General features: G+C 53.4%; 1 protein-coding gene across 6 annotated transcripts in view; it reads right to left on the bottom strand.

The window, feature by feature from the left end:
* WNK2 (WNK lysine deficient protein kinase 2) overlaps positions 1-25,623 on the bottom strand; it is a 144,299-nt gene extending 118,676 nt beyond the window's left edge. For 4 of the 6 annotated variants that reach the window (XM_043453402.1, XM_043453404.1, XM_043453405.1 and 1 more), the window contains exons 1-2: positions 25,424-25,623; positions 24,180-24,853 (exon numbers count right to left, since the gene is read on the bottom strand). In XM_043453402.1, coding sequence (XP_043309337.1) covers positions 24,180-24,851 — 672 coding nt within the window. In that variant the 5' untranslated portion in view covers positions 24,852-24,853; positions 25,424-25,623. The remainder of the gene's footprint in view (positions 1-24,179; positions 24,854-25,423) is intronic. The other 2 variants (XM_043453401.1, XM_043453403.1) reach the window with 1 other exon arrangement.
* Positions 25,624-25,900: the final 277 nt, after the last annotated feature.

The following is a 25,900-nucleotide window of genomic DNA, read 5'->3' as shown; positions in this document are numbered from 1 at the left end:
ACTGGATCGAAAAACTAGAAGATGGGGGTACAAAATATACAGACTGAAAACATGGAGACAAATGTATAGACAATATAGGAAAGAGGATTTTTAAAAACTCATAGAACACAGTGAAAAGGCCCAACTTTTTCATAAAAGGGGTTCTGGAACAAGACGGCATAAAGAATGGAATAAAAGCAATGTGTCTAAAATAACAGCCCAAAGTTTTCTAAAACTGAAAGAAGATATCCCAACATAGATTCAATAAGTACTATAAACCTTAATCAGGTTAAATATAAGGAAAATCACCCAAGGCCACACTGCGGCCAATTAAAACTCCTACAAAACAAACACACAGGAAAATTTTAGACACGATATCACAAAGGCAGGCAGAGGTGGGTACAGTGCAATGCTCTAAGACCCCTGCTTTCCTTGCCCAGGATGCGGTCAAAGTTCTAGTTCATTGTTGTTCCGTCACTAAGTCATGTTCAACTCTTTGCAACCCTACGGACTGCAGCATGCCAGGCTTCCCTGTCTTCCACTACCTCCCAGAGCCTGCTCAAACTCATGTCCATTGCGTCAGTGATGCCATCCAACCATCTCATCCTCTGTTGTCCCGTTCTCCTCCTGCCTTCAATCTTTTCCAGCATCAGGGTCTTTTCTAATGAGTTGGCTCTTCACATCAGGTGGCCAAAGTATTGGAGCTTCAGCTCCAGCAACAGTTCTTCCAATGAATATTCAGGGTTGATTTCCTTTAGGATTGACTGGTTTTATCTCCTTGTTGTCCAAGGGACTCTCAAGAGTCTTCTCCAGCACCACAGTTCAAAAGTATCAATCTTTTGGTGCTCAGCCTTGATAGTCCAACTCTCATATCTGTACATGACTACTGGAAAAACCATAGCTTTGACTATACCAACTTTTGTCAGCAAAGTGATGTCTGTTTTTTAATGCTTTCTAGATTTGCCATAGCTTTTCTTCCAAGAAGTAAACACCTTTTAATTTCATGGCTGTAGTCACTGTTCACAATGATTTTGGCACCCAAGAAAATAAAGTTTATCACTGTTTCCATTTTTTCCCCATCTATTTGCCTTGAAGTGATGGGACTAGATGCCATGATCTTAGTTTTTTGAATGCTGAGCTTTAAGTCAGCTTTTCCACTCTCCTCTTTCACCTTCATCAAGAGGCTCTTTAGTTCCTCTTCACTTTCTGCCATAAGGGTGGTGTCATCTTCATATCTGAGGTTGTTGATATTTCTCCTGACAATCTTGATTCTAGCCTGTGATTCATCCACCAGGCATTTTGCATGAGAAGTTAAATAAGCAGGGTGACAATATATAGCCTTGATGTATTCCTTTCCCAATTTGGAACCAGTCAGTTGTTCCCTGTATAGTTCTAACTGTTGCTTCTTGACCTGCATACAGGTTTCTCAGGAGACAGGTAAGGTGGTCTGGTATTACTATCTCTTTAAGACTACCATAGTTTGCTGTGATCCATAGTCAAAGGTTTTAGCATAGTCAATGAACCAGAAGTAGATGTTCTGGAATTCCCTTGCTTTCTCTATGATCCAACAGATGTTGGCAATTTGATCTCTGCTTTCTCTGCCTTTTCTAAATCCAGATTCTACATCTGGAAGTTCTTGGTTCACATACTGTTGAAGCCTACCTTGAAGGATTTTGAGCATTATCTTGCTAGCATGTGAAATGAGCACAATTGTGCAGTACTTTGAACATTCTTTGGCATTGCCCTTCTTTGAGATTGGAATGAAAACTGAGCTTTTCCAGTCCCGCAGCCACTGCTGAGTTTTCCAAATTTGCTGACATATTGAGTGCAGCACTTTACAGCATCATCTTTTAGGATTTTAAATAGCTCAGCTGGAATTCCATCACCTCCACTACCTTTGTTCGTAGTGATGCCTCCTAAGGCCCACTTGAGTTCATACTCCAGTATATCTGGCTCTAGGTGAATAACCACACCATTGTGGTTATCCAGGTCATTAAGACCATTTTGATACGGTTCTTCTGTATATTCTTGATACCTCTTCTTAATCTCTTCTGATTCTGTTAGGTTCTTACAGTTTCTGTTCTTTATGGAAAAACCATAGATTTGATTACATAGACCTTTGTCGGAAAAGTGATGTCTCTGCTTTTCAATACACTGTCTAGGTTTGTTATAACTTTCCTTCCAAAGAGCAAGTATCTTTTAATTTCATGGCTGTAGGCACTGTCCACAATTATTTTGGAGCACAAGAAAATAAAGTCTGTCAATGTTGCCACTTTTTCCCCTTTTATTTGCCATAAAGTAATGGGACTGGATGCCATGATCTTAGTTTTTTGAATGTTGAGTTTCAAGCCAGCTTTTTCACTCTCCTCTTTCACCTTCATCCAGAGGCTCTTTAGTTTCTTTTCACTTTCAGCCATTAAGGTGGTATCATCTGCATATCTGAGACTGTTGATATTTTCTCCTGACAATCTTGATTCCTCCTATGTTTCATCCAGTCCAGCATTTCACATGATATATTCTGCATAGATGCTAAATAAGCAGGGTGACAATATACAACCTTGTTGTACTCCTTTCCCAATTTGAAATCAGTCAGTTACTCCATGTATGGTTCTAACTGTTGCTTTTTGACCACATATAGGTTTCTCAGGAGACAGGTAAGGTGCTTTAATAATCAAGGATACATTATTGTAATCTCTAGTTGGACTACTAAAAAACTTAGGAAATAATGCTTGAGAAACTTTTTAAGTACAAACTCTAAACAGCTCAAAGCCTAGAGAGCTAACATTGGTTCATCCAGTAACAAGGGAGACACACCTGAAACCACACCTCAGTTGTTAAAATTCCCACTATGTGGCTATACAAGTATGTAATGAAATAATGACCAAAAATTGCAAAAACACAACAAAATAAAGTAAAAGGAAATGACAAGTGAAATAAGCACACCACCCCAATTACCCTGCTCTTTGTCACCCTCCATCCTGCCCTCTTCAGTTATGCAGCCATACAACCCAGGTCTCCCCAGGGCATCCCTACAAAGGACAACCATCTTTGTGACATGTGATGATGGTACAATCTTCCCAAGATAGAAAAGCATCCCAAATCCAAAGCAGAGCTAGTATTCAGTGGGGCTCCCTTCTGCAGGAGGGTTTCCTCCCCTGGAGATGGTAAAGACACCTCCCCATTGCACGATTGAGACCTACAGATGCCAGGCCTGGCACCTCACAGGGGCTGCTCTGCCTCCATCTGTTATATCTCACCTTGGACAGTTAGGAATGACTCCTGAGGCCAGGAGCAAACTCTGAGGTCTGATACCCTGAGAACTCAGGGTCGGGAGAACCAGTGTCGGGGAGTCTCTCTCCTGTCACAAACACCCTAATGGGTGAAGAAATACCTCCACCTCCTCCATACCTCTCTCCCTCAAGCAAACACTTCCCAATAGCCATGCCCTGCTGGACAGCCACAGACTGAGCTCACTACGGTCACCCTAAAGACAAGACCTCTGCCTTCGCTGTTCAGCCCTAGAAGCCATGCAAGTCGGTGCTGCCCCATTTTACAGAAGAGGAAGCTGAGGTTCACGGAAGCTCAACACCTCAGCAAGCACCAGGTCAGGACATGATGCTCAGCCGACCTGGCTCCCACCCCCTCCAGGTGTGTGCAGGCTCCTGGGAACATGGATGAACACGGGTGAAGCATGGCTGCAGAAGACAGGCAGACCTCAGAGTGGGGTGAACACATCACTCCAGATGAGAAGACTTGAAAGAACCCAGGACCAATGCAAAGCAAAGCGCAGGGTGAGTTCCTGCAGCTCACCCTTCAGCTCCCCCTCCCCTGGGCCTCTCTGCAGATAACCAAGTCCCTCTCACACCCATTGCCAGACGGCCTGCCCCAGGCAGCACCCACACTGCGGCAGGGACCACAGCCATCGGCACAGACCCCAGGACCATGTGGCACCTGCACCCCCCCCATCCCAGCCAGACTCACTCCAGAGTCTTCTAACCCTGGCCCTGTGACCATAAACAGCTCTACCTTGCCCACACCCCCAGCTGTCCTCAAATCCACAGGCAGGGGCATCACAATGTAGAGAGACGGCCGGGAGACGCTGGAATGCCACTCTCCATAAGGGACAGTGCCGGGAGCAATCAGCACGTCGGCCACCTGGCCCAGCCTGCGACGTGGTCAGAGCCCTGACTCTACCCAACCCATCATTCCCACAACACAACTCCCCTTCCCTCCAGAGACCAGGGCATGGGCAAAGTGTCAGTGTTCTTCAGTGGCCTTCAGCACACCACTCCTCAGGCCCGTGTGGGCTCCCCCCGGCTGTGCCTCGAGGTACCCATGACTCCCGAGGACAGGGCCAGGGCTCGGGCACTGTGTGGCCCACACGAGCCAGCCCCATCAGCTTCCCAGCTACTGACACAGGGAACCTGCTTGTGTGGTCTGGCTGCACAGGACACGCCTAACACAGGTGTAGATACTCGGCCAAGGTAAACCACGGGACGCAGTCAGCTCACTCACTCGCGGCCTCCTCTGCCAGGGTCACCGTCATCTCGTAACTCTTTGCAGCCATCCCCCTTCCAACCCTTGACCCAGGAGGGAGCCGGGGGCAGCTGGGGGAGCGGGGAACGTGCAACGTGCAAGGCCACTGGGCAATGGTGACTCCCAATGCTCACAGCACCCTCAGACTGCCAGAGGCCACACGGACAGACACCCAGCTCCCAGCAACGCAGCATTTGTTCCCTCTGCCGGGCACAGCTGTCTCCTCTGAGCTGCTCCTCCTCAGCAACGCCCCCCAACCCACCGTCTGAGCCGCCGGGGAAGTGCTGAGCGCAGCCCAGCTGCACGTGTGTGAACACACACACACAGAAGGACACAGGCGGGGGCACGTCCCTACCCTCGGCCCGCAGACAGGAGTCAGGCGTCTCTTCCCTACACAAAGCTACTTCCTCTACTGAATTTACAACATTTCTCAGAGAATACAACATAAGAGGGTGACAGATACTGCTAACACTTAAACTTCATTTGCAGTTGCTCACATAGTCCAGCAGGCACTGCAGCCCAAAAGTGCATCCAAGGCCTGTGAGTCCTGCAGAACCCACCTGGGACTCTCAGCCTCGTGCGCCTCCACAGGGAAACCATCCAAAACCACAATGCCTCTGTGTGTGTGTGTGCCTGGAATTCTTCACTGGATGGTTATTTATAATTTTGAGAAATAACCGGACATCCCAGGACAGGCCTGGCGGCAGTGACTCAGATCATGTGGTCTACGGGGCAGTTATAATCCCCAACTACCAAGGAAAGTGGTGAGACAGCCAAGGGTGAAAAGCACCATGCGGGGACTTAATAAAATTCACACGGTGAGAACAAAATGACCAGTGAGAGTGGGGGGCTGAGCTCTGGGAGGAGGGCACAGGAACTTTTCTCTTCCTTCCTTCTGTTTCCCCCATTCTCTGCAATCTGCTAAACTTCATGAAACTAAACACAAAACACACTCGCCAGTTACATCCCCGGATCATGTTCTGGGCAGCAGCAATGCTTACTGCAAGGCTATTTTCCTCCCCAGGGTGAGGTTACCATGGCGTTTATTTCAAGTGCTCCCTTTGGCATCTGTTCTATAAACGGCTTTGGGTTTGCACCAAACACACTCATTGGAGACAGAATTCCTGATTCTATAAAACCCACAAACCCTGAATGCTTCTTCCTGTTGAGCTCCGTCTCCTCTGGGGGGCAGATGGACCAGTCCAATCCTCCCGTGTGTGCACTGAGCACTTACTGTGTATTGATCAATGGGAAATGCAACCCTCTGCAGGGGTTAGGGGGGAACTGGCAGGTATTGCCTGTCAGTGATGGTAACTAAGGCCCTTCCAGAGATCTGGGCAGGTCTAACCCCTCAGGTCTGTACTTGGGAGCTTATCCAAAACTGAGAGATTGAGAAGATAAAGTATAGGAACCTCCTGATAATAATTTGGGGTGGAATGAGGTTTATTAGTCTATTTTCTGACGTATATCAAAAATAACCACTGGGTTGCCTGGCCCTCAGTCAGCACCAGTGCCCTTGACTCTGATTTGGATGCCCTGTCATGACCCTTGCAGGAAACCTGGCCAGGCATGGGCATCATGAGCAATGCCACGGCCCCCTGCAAGCTGCCATCATGCCCACGTGGAGGATCAGGGAACAGCTCTTAGTCACTCTAGGGTGCAGCACACCCAGCCACCTCCTCAACAAGGAAACCCTCGAGAGGGGACTGGACTCCCTCCCCGAGGGGCCACAGCTCCCCACCAATGGCAGCAGATGCATTGTGGACCACCCTCAGTGATAGTCCCTCCAGGACAAACCCAGCACACATCAATCCCAGCACTGGCTCATGGGAAGACCTGTCCACTCCATCATCATCCATCTGGCCACCAACCCCCCTGATGTCTCAGTCAAGGACATTGGGAATCCACGGCCCCCAGCCACATGCCAGGGTGTGCCTGGGCCAGACAGGGCAGATCCCATGCCCCTGGGGTCTCCCAGGCAGCCCAGTGGCACTCCCAGTAAGGAGCAAAGCTGTGTCAGGGCAGGTGCCATATGTGAGGGTCACCTCTACTCACAGCGGCCAAGACTAGAGCAAAAGAAGGTTACAGTCCCAACCCCCAAAGAAATTAGGGGGGCCCACACACTAGGGGCTTCCCTGATAGCTCCATTGGTAAAGAATCTGCCTGCAATGCGGGAGACCTGGATTCGATTCCTGTGTTGGGAAGGTTCCCTGGAGAAGGGAACGGCTACCCATTCCAATATTCTGGCCTGGAGAATTCCACGGACTATATAGTCTATGGGGTCACAAAGAGTCAGACACGACCGAGTGACTTTCACTTTCACACACTAGGGGAAGAAGCTGAGCCCAGATATTTTGCCATCCGTGAGCCTTGGGGGGACAGGAAGATGTCTCAGAAGGAGATGTCTAGCCAAGGTGCTGAAGACCACCCTGGTGGCATCAGTATCCCCAGCCTGTAAAATGGAGCCCAGGCAGCATCACAGGAACTTAGAGTGTTAGGCTCCAGGGCCAGCGCTAGGCTGGCTGGTGCCCAAAAGGCCAATGCCCTGCATGCTCCCAGTGAGCTATTATTGTGACTACCGGCTCAGGCCCAAGGCCTTGGGGCTTCAGTCAGACCACTCCTCAAGTCCAGGCTTACCCCGCTGGTTTCTCCTGCTGTCCAGAGTCACTGCCCCAAACCCCTAGTACAATCTGTGACCCCGTGATCTACGTCCCCAGAGGTTGCTGAAAGGAGCCATCATCTCTGATGGGGTCTACAGGATCCCCTGGGGAAGGGCCCGTGTCTACACAAGGTGGCTCTTGAGCCCGGCGCCCCTCCCAGCGCAAAGGCCTCCTTGAACACTGCCCCCAGCTCTGTCTGTGTAGTGCTCACTCAGAGAGGAAAAGTCAAACCAAAAATAAAATAAATATCTCTCTGCAGTGCCAAAAATACCTCCCCATGGGATGAGGAGGCAGGCAGTGGCTTCCACAGCAGCAACTGTTGCTATGGATACAGAGCTCATGTTAAGCAGGGGGTGGGGACAGAGATGGGGGAGGGGGGCTTTTGGGAGAGGGGAGTACAGAGATGAGATCGCAAAAAGATGGTGGGCTACAGAGAGTGCCCGCAGGGGGCAGGAGAGAAGGGCTGGTCAGCTGGAAGGAGGCATCTGGCCAACCCTGGCCCTCATGCCTCCCGTCATGGGTAAAGCTGATCTGCAAATATAGACTTTGGGGAGGGAGGTCACTAAACAATAATATTTGTACCAGAATGGAGGGAGGAAAACAGGATCTCCCACAAATGCAAACACTTTTCTGATTTGAGCACAAGTCCAACATATGTCCCCAGAGAGCCTTGATTCCTACTATTCACTGACTCCTTTGCCTCCTACAGGCTGAATCTACTCTTGGCCTGTAGGGAGCAGCAGGACAGCCCTCCAGGAGGGAGTCAAGGGAATGGCCACAGGACAGCTGGCCGTGTCCTCTCCTGCACTCCCTGTCCCTGCCATGGAGACCCCAGCCCTGGCAGGTCCCATCTGGCAGGTAAGGTCCACTCGACTCTCTGGCCACAGGACATATGCAGCTCTGTGACAGGTAGAGGGGGTACATGGGCCATCAGCCCAGAGCCAGGCCCCAGGCAGGAGCTTTTAGGATAGACCCCTCAGAACCCACAGGCTGGCTGCACATGCCTCCCCAGAGAGCGAAGCCACCCCTTCCTGGGGCCACAGGCAGCTCATCACATGCCACAGGTGGAGCCTTCATTTTTTCTGCCGCCCCCAACAGTGATGAGTCAGCAGGCTGCCTGCATGGACAGATCCGCTGGAAGTGGCCACAGCCACCCGGTGCCTCTACTGCTCCCACCATCTCACATGCAACTGTCAAGCCCTTGTCCCTGAACCCTGTTTTCATATCACCCCTGCAAAAGCCTGCAACAGCCCCTCATGCCCACTGACCAGGTGAAGACCACCAGTGAGTTTCCTTAACCGGAGCCCCTTGTCTACAGCACTCACACCAGACACATCTCTCCCCAAGCCAGTCATCACCCCGTCTCACAACTGACACTCGGGGGTAATGCCATCTTTTTAATTCATCTTTTCCCTCTCTAGATGAAGAAGGAAGCCCCACGTGGGACCTCTTTCATCTACATCCCATCTCTCACTGCCCACATGGGGCCACCTGCCACGCTGCCAAGACCTGTGCCCCCTCCTGGCCTCCACACCTTCCTCTGGCCACACCCAGCCCATCAGGCCCGGGGGCCCTCACTCCAGCTTCACGGCACAAACCAGGTTCAGCAAAGCGTGCTCAAGGCTCACGACAGTGCCCTGTACCCCGGCTTGGGTCAGACTGGCTGGCCCCCTTCCCACAGCCCCCAGGAACTGCCCTTCCAGGTCCGGGCAGCAGGGGCTCCAGCCTCGCCCCCGCAGCAGGACTGAGAGTACTCTGAGTGGCCGACAGGAATCCCAGGCAAAGGCAGCCCGGTGGAGGAACAGCTTCAGCAAGCACAGCCTTCCTGGGCCTCAGAGGATAAACCAGCCTCCTGGGGCAGCAACCGGGACTCAGTAAGAAACATCAACACACACGTTAACACAGGTCCTCGGCGAGCTTTCAGGAAATTGCCATAGCTCTTATCATGACCATTAATAATTATACTCAGAGACAAGGTCCTTTGAAACCCTCGTTAATTCAACCTCCACCAAACTATACCTACCCCCACCCTGCCCATAATATCTTCCTTCTTCCAAAGAGAAAACACAGCAGAAACCCTTCGTTGAAAGGCCATCAGCCATAAACACCCATCTGGAACACCCGCCCCCACCCCTGGGAGCACAGAGGCCCACTAGCAGTTCCTGCCCCACCCACAGAGAGGGCCTTCGCTGTCTGCTAGGGCCGTGGCCCTGACTCCAGAGCCCTGGAGGCCTGCTCCCCCTCAGCAAGGCTGCCTCAAAGGGTCTGTCATTCCCACGGAAGCGCCCGCGGGACAGGGAGGCCTCTACTCGGGCACACAGACCCAAGGCGACCGATATTATTAGTTTGGCACACGGAGGCCAGCACGGCCTGACGGGGCATCTTCAGCACACTCACAGCCTGCACAAGCAACAGACAGTGATGGGGAAGCCAGAGTCAGGCGCTGCTGCTGCCACATCCAGGTCACAGGGGAAGGACTGTGGGAGCAGGACCACAGGGGCAGAGCTATGGGGACAGGACCATGGGGGCAGGACCACGGGGCAGGACCACGGAGGCAGGTATGTGATATACCTGTGACACTCCAGCTAAGCCCATCAGGGCCCAACAGTACTGGCCAGCCACTAACCTCTCTGCTATAAGGTCCGGTGCCTATGACAAACCCGAGTCCCCCTGGCTTCTCTGAGCTCCTCCCCAGGACCTGTGGCCAGGGATTTGTCCCAGGTCGCATCTGAAGGGCAAGATCCCACTGTGAGCCCCGGCCTGGCCAGCAGCACTCACGAGAGGCGCAGCCAGGCTCCAGGTGGAAAGTTGGCTACACTGCCTCCGCTCCGCCTTGCCAGACTGAGGACACAAAGGGCCTGCCTCAAAATATGCATCTATAAACCTCTCCAGGAAGCAGTCAGCAGGGCCGGAACGTTCCAGAGTCACCGTCTTGCTCCCCTCCAGGAACAGAGCAGGGCTTTGTTTTTTATCATCGCCGTCATCAAATATTTACAGAGGCTGACGGACATCTCAGGCAGGCCAGCCGTGAGCCAAACACCACGCTTCCCAGGACACGGGGAGCTGCAGGTGAGAAGGCGGGGCGGCGAGAGGGGTGGGGTTTACTGCCAGGCAGCTGCTCTCTCCAACTGGAGCAAGCGTGCCCACCAGGGGTCTGGGTCCTTGCCGTCTGGACCCAGAGGCCAGGGCAGGCTGCCTCCACGCTGACCCCACTGCAAGAAATACAGAAGGGCTCTCCAGACTCAGGACTCCCAGGAAGTCATGAGCAAGGGCATGAGTGGGCATCTACCACAGTCCGGGCAAGCAGGGGCCTCGTGCTGCTGAGGACAAGGACAGGGCAGCCCCTGACCCCCACCTCCACCTCTGCGGCCTCCCTCCAATCCATTCCAGTCCAGACTGGAAACCACCCGAGTGTGTCCACAGACTGAGGACACCTACACAGCAGAAAAGAGACTGACTGTGATTGGTGCAGCCAGAGCTGAGTCCCAAAGGCTTACTGACACGTGCACGGGCAGCAGACAAAAGGCTGAACACACACTGTGTGATCTACGTGCAGGAAATGTTAGGGCAGGCAGGCGATCCGGAAGACAGCAGCCGGGCAAGGGGCCCTGGGGCCAGGGCTACGGGGAAGCGTCTACTCTGCCAGGTGGGGTTCACAACATACCGACCGGCTATGTGGGCTCCAGCAGTTTTATTTCCACGAGAATAAACGTATGCCCCTCCATCATTCAGCCTTTTGTTTGCCTCTACTTTCAAACAGCATCGTGTATCCCTTTCTTTTTAAAAACTTTCACTGTTTATTTTCATCTGCTGTTGTTTCATTTTATTTCTGATAGTTTTTTTTTTTTAACATGTTTTACCATTTTCCCTAAACTCACCCTGTCCTCTTCCTCTGAGTTTATTCACTTCCCAGTTCCCCTTTTAACCTTCTTTTCACAAACAGCAAACGCAGTCACATGTGCATACCTCCCTCGGGCTGAGCCAGGCCTGCAGCCACGACAACCAGATCCCAGCCAGGGCAGACCACCCAAGGGCCCTAAAAACCCACACTAGTTCTGTAGGTACCCCAGGGGTACTGTCCAGGGGATGTTAACCTCAAACTTGCAAAGGCAACTAAGCAAGATGGGCAGAGGCAGGCAAGCCCTCCTGAGGCTGGGCCCCAAACCCCGGGAGTCAGTATAGATAGGGAACGTGGGTCCACTGGCCAAGAATCCCACTCACAGTCAGGGTCCCCAGTGCCTGGGGACACCCCTGCCTCACACTCTCTACCATCCCCTGGAACCAGCCCCCTCTGAGGGGCTCCAAATCACTCACAGCACACCTGTGCTGACAGAGGAGTCTCAGCGCTCACCATCACCCCATGATAAAACCAGGACCCACCCAAGACATCAGGAGCCCGACCAACCATCCCCCAGCAAACGTTACAGCAGATCACTCTCATATGTCACAGGTTCAGTGCACAGCCAGGGAGAGGCAGGGTGCTACCTGCGTCCACAGGGCCCGAGACAGTGCAGACATCTAGACTGTTCCACAGGGTCCCCTAGAACCAGCCCACTCTGCCTGTGGCTGGGGCCATCAAGACCTACACCTTTGGGAATCTGCTTCCAACTGGAAACACAGGATGGTCTCAAAGACCTGAGAGGATGGCGGGGCGGGGGGGGGGGTGGTGTGGGAGGCTTTCAACAGTGGCAGAGGACCCTGGCACTGCTGCTAATCAAATGACCCTGCAGTCCCCTTAAGTCAATTACTTCTATTGCCACAAAACACTTCAGGATGATAAGAGTATTTCTAAAATGCAAACACACATGGGCCCTCATCACACCCAGGAATATACCTGGTGACTTCACCACTGCCCTGCCCCTGGTCCTCGTTACTCCACCCTTCAAGCTTACAACGCTTCTTCCAAAAAAGCCAAATTTATTCTCCCACTTGAAACTTTTAATTAAAGAGAAGAAATGCCTCAGAACTTGTTGGGGCAGGTGCCAGTGGATTGCTGCTGGCCAGAGCAGCAAGAGAACTTCCTGGCTTGAGACACAGCCCAACAGCCAGCTCCTTGTGGGGCGCCCCAGAGACCACAGCAGCACCTGGGCAGAGACGCTGCATCCCCCACGGCGCAGGGGGAGGCACCCTGACAGGTCTGGCCCCAATCTGGAGATGGGAGGGGCATGCAAAACCCTGGGCCCAGCTGTGGGCCGGGCAGGGGGTGAGCCCACCATGAACTTACCCCTGAGGGAAGAGGGAGACTGGCAGACCCACTCATCCCTGTGGTGGGCTCTCACCAAACCTCAAGGAGGTAGAAACTGCAGGCATGCGGTGATTCACCATCACCACACACATTAGTACAAATGCTACAATTATGACTTTGCAAAATACCCAAGAACATAAAAAAGAGACAAAAAGGGCACGTACCAAAGTAAAAACTGCTACGTCAGAGGAAAGACATTTGAGGCAGTTTTTCCTTTTTTAGGTTTCAGCATGGTCATGTCCATCACCCTCCTAGAAATCAGGTGGCTGGAAATGTTCCCCTAAAAGCTCACAGTGGCTTCCCCATCCATTGTCCACAACCCCCTCCATCCTCGCAACCCCGACACACCGGAGCGGCCCAGTGCCAGCTTGCTGCGGGGGAGGACCGTTCTAGATGAAAACTAACAAAACAACCAGATGCAGTGCGTGACTCTTGACTGCATGCTGGATCCAAACAGGAAAACTATTAGGAAGGCACAGTCCACATCAGATGTGTGGCTGACAGCATCCGAGTTAGACCTGAGTGGGACACTGAACTGTGCTTTTGTAGGAAAATATCCTCACTCCTGTAAGGAGCCACATGCTGAAGTTTTCAGGGCAAGTGTATATGGGCCAAAATAAAACACGCGCAGAGGTACAAAGCTAACATGCCAAAATGTTAACAACTAATAACTTCAACTCTTCTGCCCAAGTTTTTCAAAATAAAAAGTTTGTGGGGAAATGTAAAGCTCAGAGAAAAAGGAAAGAAGCACGTAGAGAGCTCCCAGGTCACCAGATCCCAGCCACAGACTCCGGGCAGTGAGAGGTGGGAGGAGTATGGCATAGCAGCCCCTGGAGGCACCTAAAAGAGTATGTGGGTTGTTCTGTCCAGAAGACAGGCCCAGGTGGAGGAGGGCCTCATCAAACACGAGCACCAATCAGACCCTGGGAGGAAACCAAGGAAACCAAAGAAACCTAGACAGACACAGGAAAGCACCCCTCTGCACCTGCCCACTGCCTGCCACACCTTTCTACCAACAAAACCCACTGTGCCCCATCCCAGGAAACAAATCATGACCCGTCTACACCATCAAGCCTTTCCCAGACGCCCTTACAACAAAGGGAGACCACACTATCTCACTGTAAACCAGAAAAACCAAAGAAGCTTACTGGCAAATATTTCCCTTTATGGATTAAAATATGGACATCTTACCTAACTGCCACCTAACCACGTACTTGCTTCCTGTCTTCAAATATGGCTGTGATACCTGGAACCATGGCAGCTTTTCTGCCACCATGAGACAATGAGACAGGGGACAAATTCAACAAGGCTGAGGAAAGTACCCTGCTGACACTGCTGAGTCTCTAAGGCCCTGGACTGTCCATCCCCAGATTTCAGATTCAGGGAATTATCAAAGGTCTGCATTGCTTCGCCACACTTAGCTTATAGCTAAGACTTTTCCCAGTTTATCCACTTCTGAGAAAGCACAGAAACAGTCAGGAAAGGAGGCCTGGGAGCTGGGAGTGGTGGGGGTGGACATCAGAAGGAGGACAGGTCCTTCCAGGGCAGCTTCTGGCCTGAGACAGGTAGAAAGTCTCAAGGGCAAGGCCAGCTTTCCATGTTTAGATCCAAGTGCGGCCAACAGCACCACCAGTGAGTGAGATGGGAACTCCAATGGTGTTTGAAATGGAGCCAAGACATGCCACGGGAACATACGCACCTCGACCAACAGTCAGCCAACAGGACGCTCCCCAGAGCCCATCCTAGTCCCACGAGATGTTCAAAGAGCCAAGAAAAGGTAGAAGGGGTGCAAGGCCTCCCATGCCCCATTGAGAGCTTAAAACACAGTGAGCATTTTAAAGGCTCTGAGAAGTCCCACAACAGCAATTCATTCTTGACCCAGCATTCCCCACGCCTATTTAGTAACACCTCCCTTTCCCCAGCAACCTTCTGAACACACACTATGCTAGGCGGAGCTGCTCAGTCGTGTCCGACTCTTTGCTAACCCATGGACTGTAACCTGCCAGGCCCCTCTGTCCATGGAGATTCTCCAGGCAAGAATACTGGAGTGAGTTGCCACACCCTCCTCCAGGGGATCTTCCCAACCCAGGGATGGAACCCAGGTCTCCCGCACTGCAGGCGGATGCTTTATCATCTGAGCCACCAGGGAAGCCCAAGAATGCTGAAGAGTGTAGCTATCCCTTCTCCAGAGGATTTTCCCAACCCAAGAATCGAACCAGGGTCTCCTGCATTGCAGGTGGATTCTTTACCAGCTGAGCTTCCAGGGAAGCCCCTGAACACACATGGAAAATGACAATCCCGGGGAGAGGCCGAAGTATGCCACCAGCTGCTGCCCCTCAGCGTGAGCTTAGAAGTGTGACACCGCCCCTGAGTCTCCTTATCTGCGAAAACAGAGTCCCAAGACCTCTCAAAGTGGCTCCGAGAATCTAATAAACTCACATACGGGTCTACACATCCATTTCAAGTCCTCCCCACACCACAGCTTCCTCCCTACCTTTGTGCCCACATCCTGCTCATGGCCAGCTGATAGTCAGGCCTAAACCTTACTGCCAGGGAACCCCACCCTCCCCCACCCGCTAAAGCCAAGTGAGGACAGCTCTGTGCAAACCACCAGAATTCGGGGCCACCAGGCCTCATCTGGCACCCCTCTTTCCTCCACAGCCACCTCTGCCCGTGTGCCTGGCCAGGGTTCATGCCATGCCATCTTTAATTCCTAAAGCCACCAAAAAGACCCCACTCCTGAGCACCTGGGAAATATCCCAGCTCAGGAGCTGGCCATCCCTGGTCCCCAGGGAGGTGGGGCATGAGGGGGTCCACTGTCTAGACCCTCCTGACTTGTGCAGAAGGCATAAGGATCACTCCGGGAGCACAGAAGCTCCTGGAAGCAGATGCTTAGGGAGCCCCACAATTCAAGACCACCTTGCCATGGTCAGGGACACTCTGCCCAGGCTGCAGCCTGCTCCCCACCTTCAGAGCGCAGCTGAGCAGGGCTTTCTGGAAAACCCCTCCAAGAGGACCAGAACAGGAAGCACAAAGACAGGAATGGACCCTAAACCACAGACTCTCCTTGCAAACCAATATACAGGATTAAGAAACACTCGAGAAACATAAAGATAAACTTTAAAAGCAATGACACCTAGAGACTATAATGGTATTTATAAAAGCCATATATGGGGAAACAAGAACTTGAAGGTAATAGGCAAAAATAATAATTATAATCACTTAATTATGAGTTTTTTCATTTCCGCAGACTTCTTTAATGTAGCTGTTACACTGCTTTGCTTTGTTTTTTAATTAATAAACTATTTTTTTAAGACGTTCTCAGTTTAAAAAAAGACTGAGCAGAAAACAGAGTTCCCCTGTACTCCCTCATACCTGCACGGTATTGTCTATTACTAACACCTTGCTTTGGTGTGGTACTTTGTTATAAGTGCTATGTCAATATTGATAAATTATTGTTAACTAAAGTCCATACTTATATTTCAGTTCTCTCTTGGTGCTGCTCATTCTATGGGTCTGGACAAATTATGACATGTATCCATCATTATGGGCTTCCCTGACGGCTCAGGCAGTAAAGAATCTGCCTGCAATGCAGGAGACCTGGGTTCAATCCCTGGGGTGGGAAGATCCCCTGGAGAAGGAAATGGCAACCCACTCGAGTATTCTAGCCTGGAGAATTCCATAGACAGAGGAACCTGGTGGGCTATAGTCCATGGGGTCACAAAGAGTTGGACATGACTGAGCAACTAACACATCCGTCATTATAGTATCACACAGAATAGTCCCACTGCCCTAAAAATCCTCCATACTCTACCTATTCATCACTCCCTCCCCACCAACTCCTGGCAATCACTGATTTTTTAACTGTCTCCACAGCTTTGCCTTATCCAAAAGGCCATGTAATTGGAATTGTATAGTATGCAGTCTTTGCAAATTGACATCGTTCCACTTACTAACATGCATTTAAGATTCCTCCCTGTCGATTTGAGAGAATAGCATTGAAACATGTATATTACCATATGTGAAACAGGTGACCAGTCCAAGTTTGATGCATGAAACAAGGCGCTCAGAGCCGGTGCGTTGAGACAGCCCAGAGGGATGGGATGGGGAGGGAGGTGGAAGGGGGTTCAGGATGGGGGACACGTGTACACCGGTGGCTGATTCATGTCAATGTATGGCAAAAACCACCACAACATTGTAGAGTAATTAGCCTCCAATTAAAATAAATAGGTTAAAAAAAAAAGATTCCTCCATATCTTTACATTGTTTGATAGTTCCTTTCTTTTTACCACTGAATAATATTCCATTATCTGCATGTACTATAATTTATCTGTTCAACTACTGAAAGCTATCCTGGTTGCTTCCAAGTTTTGGCAATTATGAACAAAGCTGCTATAAACATTTGCATGCTGGTTTTAATGCAGACATAAATTTTTAACTTATTTGGGTAAATACCAAGGAGCATCGTTGCTGAATCGTATGGTAAGAGTATGTGGCAGTACTATTTTGCATTCTCACCAGCAATGAATGAGTGTTCCACCTGCTCCACATCCTTGTTAGCATTTGGTGATGTCGTGCATGCGTGTGCTAAGACACTTAAGTCTACGGACTGTAGCTCACAGGCTCCTCTGTCCATGGGATTCTCCAGGCAAGAATACTGGAGTGGGCTGCCATGCCCTCCTCCAGGCAGTCTTCTCAACCCAAGGACTGAACCCATGTCTCTTACATCTCCTGCATTGGCAGGCAGGTTCTTTACCACTAGTTCCACTCGGTGATGCCAGTGTTCTGTATTTTGGCCATCCTAATAGTTGTTTAGTGGCATCTCATTGTTTTAATTTGCATTTCCCCCAGTGAAATATGATGTATCTGTTCATATAGTTATTTGCCATCAGTATACCTCCTTTGATGAGATGTTTGTTAAGGTCTTTATCCTACTTTTCCCTCCAGGAGCTTTCCTCTGTTCTAGAAGCCAAAGTCAGAAACAAGGAGGAAAACGTGGGTCTGTGTTCACCTTCTCTGACCCACAAAAAAAGATAGCTGGCCCATTTTTTAATCTGGTTGTCTGATTTCTTATTGTTAAGAGTTCTCAGTGTATTCTGGGGCTTCCCTGGTAGCTCAGATGGTAAAGAATCTGCCTGCAAAGCAAGACTCCCCGGTTCCGGGTAACAGCCCTTTATCAGATATGCATTTGGCAAAGATTTCCTCCTAGTCTGCATTTTGTATTTTCATTCACTTATAGGCCTCTGCAGAGCAGAAGTTCTTCATTTTAATGAAGTTGAACTTAGAAAGTTTTTCCCTCACAGATAATATCTTTGGTGTTATATCTAAAAAGTAATTGCCAAACTCAATGTCACCTATGTTTTCTTCTATGTGATCTTCCAGGAGATTTATAGTTCTGTTTTTATATTTAAGTCTATGAGCCATTGTGAGTTAACTTTTTTGAAAGGTATAGAGTCTGAGTCCAAATTCCTTTTTTTGCATGTGGGTGTCCAGTTGTTCCAGTACTGTTTGTTGAAATGACCATTTTTCTCCATTGTGTTGCCTTTGCTCCTTTATCGAAGGTCAGGTCATATATTTATTTGGATTTGTTTCTGGGCTCTCTATTCTGTTTCAGTGATCTATTTCTCCATACCACACTGCCTCTTTTATTCAATTCTTTTTTAAAAACGTTAACATTTACTTAGAGAAGGCTGACATAAATTGAAGGCAGTGATCAAGTATTCCAGAAAATCTAAGAATTTAAGTCTCTCAGGAGTAGATCTGGATTTGAAAACTATTTGAAGGAGGAAAACCCACTGCTGACTCAGGCTGCCAACTTCAGACAGACTGGGCTTCTGCATCCTCACCAAGGGAGCCTCTCCACCCAAAACACAGCTCCTGGACTGTCTGTGCCCAGAAGCAGATCCTAATCTGCTTCTGGGAGGTTGCAGCTGCTCCGTTCACACCCTCTCCTTATCTGCAGCTCAGATGATAAGGCAGCCAGGTGTTCAGGCAGAGGCACCAGCCCTCCAGCCTCAGGCAGGCCTCCCTGCTCCTCCAGATACAGCTTGCTCTCCACATCAAGCTCAGCTTCTTAAAACTGTTCAGACCAGCATGCGTGGGGCCAAAGGTAGCCCAGACGGTAAAGCATCTGCCTACAATGCGGGAGACCTGGGTTCGATCCCTGGGTCGGGAAGATCCCCTGAAGAAGGAAATGGCAACCCGCCACAGTATTCTTGCCGGGAGGGTTGGCTAGCACCACCCTCATTGCACAAAGAGGCAAACCAAGGTTCACAAAGGCAGGTGCCCTCTTCCCTGCTAGGAAGCTGCGGGGCTGGGATCCAAATGCAGCAGGATACCTTGCTCCCGGAGTAGGTTCACACACCACACAGTATACCTTGCCTTCCCACCACCTCAGGCAGATGCCAGCACCCATCTCACTGCTCAGCCAAGGCAGACCACAAAGGAGATCCAAGTCCATGGCCCAAACCCCTGCAGGACCGGGTCAAGTTCTCCTGCTTCAAAGTGGTGACCTGGAGCTCTGTGGTGTCACCTTATGCATCATCCAGCTCCAACCCAGGCCACCAGCCCCAAAAGATGCCTACAGCCAGGCAGAGGGCTGCTAGAGTCAGCCATTCTGAAAGGTGAGTGGCAGGCACCCAACAAGGCCAGTCCGCCCAGGGCTGCAGGACAGTCTCTCCACAGACTCACTCTCTTGCCTCCTGCAAGCTTCTCGCAAACACCCCCTCCTCTGAAATAACCTGGCTCTCCCACCAAGATGCTTCTGTTCACTGTAATATCCCAGGGCTGGAACCAGTTCACGTGCTCAAAAAATGCCAGCTGAACCAATAAGCCACACCACCCTGCACTGCTGAGCCCAAACACAAGACCCAGCATTGGGAACGCTCTTGAACATCCACTCTCTGCCCTCCTCTCAGCAATTCTTCCTCTTGCCACCATCCTGTTCCAGCTAACAGTCCATCAGCAAAGCTTCACCCACCTCAGACCTACACCCCAGCTACCACCTGAAATGGCACAGGGGGTGGAGAAATGCCCACTACCCCTCCACTCAAGTTAGACAGTCTGAGGACCCTCCCCTGGGCTCCAAGTCATTGGGCAATTCAGGCCTGAAACGCTCAGCCTGGTACACGCCAGAGCCCTGAGAATACCCTGGGACACACACACTTGGCCAGAGAAGCACCTTCTTCCAACAGGGAATGAGCCACAGTGCCCCCTGTGCCCACAGTGGTGACCCACAGCTCAGGCTGCTGGTCCATCACTGCTGACCACACCCCCAACAAAGCCTGGGGACAGGGGAGGCCCCTCTGGGTTCTGGATGTGGACACTTCAGCACTGGTGGGCCCCTCCCCAGTGCATTCCTCAGGCTTCTCAGGCAGCTGGCACCCACCCTTCTCACCAACCAGACCAGAACTGCGGTCCATGGGACATTCAGTGCTTTCAAGTTACACCTCCCGGCTCTTAAAAGATTTCTTTTTTAATAAGAATTTAAAAAGCACAGTGACCGCCAACCAAATTGAGCTGAGCCCTTTCTAAGCATTCCTGGTGGCTCAGACAGTCTGCCTGCAGTGAGGGAAACCTGGGTTCAATCCCTGGGCTGGGAAGATTACCTAGAGAAGGGCATGGCTTCCCAGTATTTTTGCCTGGAGAACCCCCATGGACAGAGGATCCTTACAGTCCATGGGGTCACAAGGTGTCAGCCACAACTGAGGGACTAACCACAGCACACAAGCATCCCACTACAGCAAGCAAGCGCCATCTCCTCTGCACATCCCCTTGACTCCCCATGTCCCCCGGATCCGGCTGCTTGTGGCTCCTCTGAAAGCAGGTGAGGCAGCACCTGAGTCTCCTATGGAGGCCACAGGGGACACCTCTCAATCCCAGGCCTGAGCTTGCCCAGCACGGCAGGGCACATGCCAGGTCTGTCCACGAAAGACGATGGTACGCTTGTACGGTCAGTGTGTGAGGTCAGCACCCAGTCCAGCCACGGGAGAGGTGCCAGGCCACACCAATGGCAGGAAGACCTGGTCACCCTCTGAGGACAGTAAGGGGAACAGCACGCTCAAATGGCTGCACCCAGCAGACCCCTAGAGGCATCATCCACATCCAGGGCGCAGGGAGGTGAATGGGACAGAGGTCTGGCTGGAGTGGGTGGGTTGGGAACACATGAATCCTCCACGGCCACAGGAAGGAGATGTCAGTAGGTCCTGTGGTCCTCACAACTCCCGGGCCTGGAGTCCAGGCCATCACCACCCCATGGGAGTGCAGTTACCTCTGGGCAGTACCAACCAGCAGGACAGCTTCATGATGACACCTGAGGGACCCAGGCACCCGTCCCTGGCTGATGGGGACTCAGGCCCCGTGGTATCTCTTTAGGACTCTCATGGCCCTCAAAGGCCCTGCAAGTACTCCAGAAAGGTCAAGAGCTGACACCTCCATGAGGCAAAATGTCTCCCGCACTGGGCACAGGCCAGGACACAAATGCAGGAAACATTAGCTCCAGGTGGAATCCCCCGGAGGCAGGGCCCAACCCTGTAACAGCAGCTTTCCATGGGGAGGAGGGAGCACATAGCACCTGAGACCTGTCTCCCTTGGATGCAGGGGCCTGGACGGGAGAGGGCAGCACTGACCGAGGGGGCCGAAAACCAAGGTTCCTTCCAAGTTCTTGAGGAAGATGCTTAAGCAGGTGGTCCAAGAAAGGCCAACAGGCCATCTCCCACGAGGCTTCTGGACACTGGCCGGAATCTGGGGTGGCTGCATTTTCTCTGCTCCAAGGCCCCACCCATGGCTCGGAGGCATCAGCAGGTGAAAGAGGGTGCCTGGGTCACCCGGGACCATGTCAGGGATCCACACCTATCCTTCCATGGCAACCCAGAGTCAACCAGAAGCTCCAGCTATCCCATGCACCGTCTGACAGGATGGGGTCTGGGAGGGGCCAGAGCTGGCCACACAGTCGTGGGAAACGTGAGTTAAAGTCAGTGGTGCTAGGTCCCTGTTGCCACTGTAACATGTCTTAGTGCCAGAAATACACGTTCATTCAAAATAAAACAGAAGGGGAGGTAATACTTTAAAATGGCTTCCCCCCTGAAATCAGTATGAGCTCTGAACGTCTGGAGAATTCAGGAGGTGAAACACATCGCTGCCCTTCACTGTGACGTGAACACACGTTGCTCTTTCCGCAAAGCTCTTTCAGAACTAAATTCTAGAAGGAAACTGGAAGTCATGGGGATCCTACATCCTCCAAGCCAGACTTATTAGGTCCAAAAATGTAGCCTTTCCTTCCCTTGGCAGGGAACCCTGGAAAAAGCAAATGGGTGACACTGTCTCAGTTCTGGGGGAGGCAGCCAGGTGCCAACATCTCCCACGACCCCAAGGTTGAGAGGAGGAAACAGACTTTTGAGGGTTGATTTTCAGGGCATTCCAAGGCTGCCTGCTGAGGAGCCTATGGGGACTGGGGAAGGGAGGATTGGAGAGCAGGAGGAATCCTGCAAAGCTCCCCGCACTGAAGGCAATGCTCCCAGCAACCCACCCTCCACTGGGAGCCCTGATGCCGGGGAATTCTGGGTGCTGGGTGGAAGATGAACATCTCCACCCTGTGCACTCAGAAGCCCCTTCCCCACACACAAAGCCAGCAGGCCACTTGTCACCCTCCCCGGTGCTTGGTGATCTAAGAGGACTGACTCGGCACCCTGCCCTCCACCCTTCTCTCCTCTCCTGAGGACAGCTGGTGGCCTCTTCCCAAGATGCTGCCATCCCTTCTATCATCTGGATCCTCACAGGTGACCTTGGTGGGAGCTTGACAGCCAAATGGGGGAGACAGCAGCCTCCTGTTTAGTAAAGAGGAGAATACACACAGCAGACGCCTGGCTGCTGCCCTAAGCTGGGTCCCAGCCCCATTTGGTGTAAAACCCTTTCAGACCCGCCCAGCAGAAGGTGGCTGAACCCAAATGCTGCACCATCAGCCCTCGTGTTAGGGGAGATACAGAAACAGGTTTCTGGCTGGCATGGGGCCCCCAATAATTACTGTAGAAGAAGCAAAACCAGACAGAGTAGAAGCCAAATCTCCCACCTTCCCACTCCCACCAAGAGGACAGGAGGAAAGGCCCCCTGGATAGCTACACTCTGGTGCCACTCTGCTCAGGGACCCAGAGGCAGAACAGCTTGCCTTGCCTTAAAGGGAATGGGAATGAACAACCTCCTCCAAGGGTCACATGAGCCTGCAGCGCCTCAACCAGATCAGCTGGGCTTTGCTGCTGAGGTCTAACTCAGCTCCTGCCTGCTGCAGCACCCCCACTCCTGTCCTCTACCCTGCAGAGGCATTCCATGGCAGAGCACCAGTGGGTGCTTGGAGCGCCACACCAGGCCACTTGGCAAGAGTAAGAGGGGAGGGAGGGAAGGCACATGACTGCACCCTAGAATCAGGAATCCTTTTTCCTCTCCCATCTTCCCTTTCTGGGTCCCCTCTCTTCTGTGTGTTCACACACAGCAGTGATGCCCAGCTCATGACTGTGCCATCCCAGCACACCAGACCACAGACCACTGAGGCTAGCCCTCAGCAGGGCCCAGAATCTGCAGCCATGAGGGAGAGGAGCTCTCGGTCCCTCCTGAGGGTCTCAATAGGACACCACTGGCTTCACCATGAAAAATCTGTGTTTCCACAGAAGAACCGAGGAGCTGTGGGGAGGGGTATCTCCAGAGCTCTTTGTGTCAGGAGAAAGGCTGAGGACAGGTGGACACTGGACACATTAGCCAGCTCACACATACACACACACACAGGCCACCCTGCAGGGGCCCAGAGGACAAAGCAACCAAATCCCATTTCTGAGCCAAAAAGAAAGCTGCCTGCAGTGTGGCAGGCAGCCTGCGTCAGGACTGGCAGGCCCAGCTATTATAACTTTACAGGGTGCTGAGGTAGGCTTACACCGCACGGCCAGCTCCCACATAGGCCAGCCCAGTGCCTGACAGCTGTTCCCCCAAACAAGGGAGGGCCCATAAACACCCACTGTGACAGGCGCGGCCCGAGCTTCCAGGACTGGCCCAGGGCAGCTTGAATTACCATTTATATAATCTTCTAGGGCTGGGGCTGACACAGCCAGCGGGAGGGCAAGGTTATGAAAAATGCATGTCCAGAGCCTTTACATCCACAAAAACCAAAACCAAACCAAACCAAACCAAACCCCACCTGCATTTTGCATGACTTGACTTTAGGACTTCTCACACATCCATTACGTGAACTAACTAGTGACAACAGCTCCAGGTTTTGTCCCCCAGGGCTCACTGTAAACAGACCCCAGGTCAAAGGAAGCCCCTCAGATATCCGCAACTAGGGCATCTACACTCTGCAAGATACAGGAAGCCGTTCATTTAAGAGCAGCCGAGAGTCCCCCAAACCACCCTGTGACCACCTGGACCCAGGGCTCCGAAGCACCCACACCAAGTTAGCCAAGCCCCCGCCTGTGTCAGCCCAGCCCAGAAGAGCAGCACCACCACACACGGTGTTATTAGACACGGGTGTGTTAGACACGCCCTCCAAGCGCCCACTCTCCATCATGGGCTCACATCGTGCCACACTCACACACCACACACTGGGAGGTCCGACCTCCATCACCCAAACCTTCCCCGCACAGACCGCCAGCACAATCACCCACCCACACAGAGGGTGACAGACAGACGGCGGCCGCCAGGGTTGGCTTAAGCCAGGCACGGCGCCATGCCGGAACTGCACTCACCCACCACCCACCTGCGGCCAGCGCATCCCTCACCTGCAGCTCGCACCAGGCTACCTCCACCCAGGTCTCCGTATCCAGCCCCTTATAGACCGTCTTGAAGGAGCCGCGGCCAAGCTCAATGTCAAACTTGAGGAACCGGCCATCCAGGGAGGTGGCCACCGCCTTCAGGTCGTCCTCATCATCTTCCTCCTCCTCGGGCTCCTCCCGGCGTGCGCGCCCGAGCTCCGGCCTGGCCTCGGGAGCCCCCGCGTCCTCCTTCCTCGTGGCCGCTACCTCCTCACGGGGACCGCCGTCGGGGGCGGGCACGGGAGCGGGCGAGGGGTCCGGGCCGGGTTCCTGCGCTCCCGCCGGCTCCAGGCCGGGGTCGGCAAGGTTGCTCGGCGGCGCAGCAGGCGCGGCAGGCGCTGGGGCGGCCGGGCGACCTCGGGCGCGCTCGGCGATGAGGCGGCGCGTCTTGCAGAGCAGCAGCACCCTGCGCTGCAGCGGCTGCGGGGGCTGCGCGCCCGGCGCCTCGGCAGCCTCCAGGCCCGGCGGCTCCTCCTGATCAGACTCCACCACGCTGCGCCGCAGGAAGCGCTGGGGCCCCGGCCGCGCCGCCCGCACCCGCGGCACCGCCGCCGGCTCCGCCATCCCCGCCGGCCCCGCACCGCGCCCGGCCTCCATCAGTGCGCCCGCGGCGTTTCGGCGGCCGCCATCGTCGTCCATCTCTGCGGGCAAGGACACACAGGACCGTGTGAGTGCGGGCCTCGCCGCACCTGCCCGGGCCGCGGGATGAAACAGCACCGCCCGGGAGTCCGCACCCTGCCCTCCCTGGCCGCGGGGAGACCTGCCGAGCTGTCCGTGGGGAGTGGCTGCAGACCCGACCCGGAGGCTGGGTTGGGTGGGAGGGGGCCGTGCCCTGCTCAGGCCTGGGCCGCGGAGGAGCCCTGAAGGGCTGTCTCAGGCGGGGATCGGGGGAGGCTGCAGAGGGGACCGGGAGGCCGAGGAGAGCACACCTGTGCCCCGCCCAACCCGGGGAAAGGGGCCTATTGGGATGTCCCTGGGAGGTGGAGATGGTGAAGATGGGACCGGGAGGCCCGGGCTGGGGGAGTGGGGGCGCCGTGCCCTGCTCAACCCTGGGCTGGGGAGGGGTGAAGGAGATTGGGGAAGAAGGAGGTACTGGCCAGGCGGCGGCTCCACAAAGGACGCGGCCCGGGGCGCAGGAGGGGCGCGCGGGGAGGGGGCTGCGGCGACGCGGCGCGCACACAAAGGCAGCGGGCGGGGGGCTCTGCACTCACAGGGCGAACGGGCGCCGTCCATGCCCGCGGCCCGGCAGCAGGGGCGGGCGAGGCCGCTCTTAGGGCCGGGATCCGCGCTCGGTCTGGGTAGCTCTCAGGGCCAGGGTCCGCGCTCCAGGCCCGGGTCACCCTCGGCACCAGGTCGCGACGCTACTCCCTCTGGCCGGCCCGCTCCGGGGCCGCGCTCCCGCGTGCTGCTCCGGCTCCGCGCGGCTGCGCCTCGGCACGGGATCCGACCCGGCGCGCGAGGAGGGCGGGGCATTCGGCTGCCCGCCCCCGGCCGGCGCGGCGGGGCGGGGCCTGGCACGCCCACCTGTCCTCGGGTGCGCGCGGCCACCTGCAGGCCAACCCCCGGGGCCGCGCAGGCCCGCTGCGGCCCTCTTGTTCCCCCTCCAGAGGGCACTGCTGGCCTCTGAGGATCTTTGGAATGCCCCACCGGACTGCTGGCCGCGAAAGATCTGTTACCCGCAGAAACGG

This window comes from Cervus canadensis, chromosome 30 (assembly GCF_019320065.1).
Source record: "Cervus canadensis isolate Bull #8, Minnesota chromosome 30, ASM1932006v1, whole genome shotgun sequence".
In the NCBI taxonomy this organism is placed as follows: Eukaryota; Metazoa; Chordata; class Mammalia; order Artiodactyla; family Cervidae; genus Cervus; species Cervus canadensis.
This window is presented reverse-complemented; position numbering and strand designations above follow the sequence as displayed.